Genomic DNA, 954 nt, shown 5'->3' with positions numbered 1-954 from the left:
TACTGTATATAAACACACTGATGTATCAACAGATATGCTTTTGCCCGTAGGGTTTTGCCATGCTGGTAGCTGGGACAAAGGATGGTCAGCCGGTCCATCCAACAGCATCTCCGTCCAACAACCCTTGACTAATTTTCCTTCATATTTTGTATGATTTATGGTTTTCAGTAAAAGGGTTCTAAATGATTAAATGACCCCCTCCCAAGCTACAACCATGGTCACACTAAAGTTTCACTTCCACCAGCACTTTTGACTCATGAAAATGTATTTCAACAACTACAAGGCAGGTTGCCCTTAACTTCCTTCATGCAGACATGCTTGTCTGTAGATGAAACTTTCCATTTTGCCATTTCAAACTCTGAGCACAATATACATTTCAATATTGTTCCAACTGGAACAGACACTTTATTTTAAAACACATTTCAGCCATACCTTTAAGAAGAACTCAGTTCCTTTTTCCATGATCTGTTGGATCTGCAGGAAGCCTGCAGTATACATTAGGAGAAACTGGTCCCCAACTGTCATGCTGAGACGGCCTGTGTAGCAGAAAGACAAAATCTGCTGGAAGCTCTGGGGCTGCACAGCCGACGGGAGCTCCACTACGTTTGGGCTGGTCTCATTGCTGCTACCTCCTCCACTATTGCTGCTGCTGAAAAGGTCCCGGAAATAAGAACTGCTAGCAGCCAGAACAGCTCGATGGGCCTGAGACAAAAGAAGATGAGACAGAGCCACAATAGAACTTTAAGAGTATTGCAAATTTATTATTCCGCACAAGATCATGCACAAGAACTTTGACAAAATAAAATATATTTGGAACTTTAGAAATGTGCAAATGACATGGTTCAGTTCCCAGTGATTTATTTGTGTATTTGTTTAATTGGTCTTTAATGTATGAATCCTAAAATACTATATTGAACTTCTCCTAATGTTATAGGAAAAAAAGTCATACTTTAA

At 40.1% G+C, this 954-nt stretch overlaps 1 protein-coding gene across 2 annotated transcripts in view; it reads right to left on the bottom strand.

Moving 5' to 3' along the window:
- The window catches only part of nacc1a (nucleus accumbens associated 1, BEN and BTB (POZ) domain containing a), a 14,282-nt gene that overhangs the window by 8,574 nt on the left and 4,754 nt on the right, over positions 1–954 (bottom strand). For both annotated transcript variants that reach the window (XM_032538700.1, XM_032538701.1), the window contains exon 3: positions 433–702. In XM_032538700.1, coding sequence (XP_032394591.1) covers positions 433–702 — 270 coding nt within the window. The remainder of the gene's footprint in view (positions 1–432; positions 703–954) is intronic.

Source organism: Etheostoma spectabile, chromosome 15 (assembly GCF_008692095.1).
Source record: "Etheostoma spectabile isolate EspeVRDwgs_2016 chromosome 15, UIUC_Espe_1.0, whole genome shotgun sequence".
NCBI lineage: Eukaryota > Metazoa > Chordata > Actinopteri > Perciformes > Percidae > Etheostoma > Etheostoma spectabile.
The sequence above is the reverse complement of the archived record's forward strand: the minus strand, read 5'-3'. Positions and strand labels throughout refer to the sequence as shown.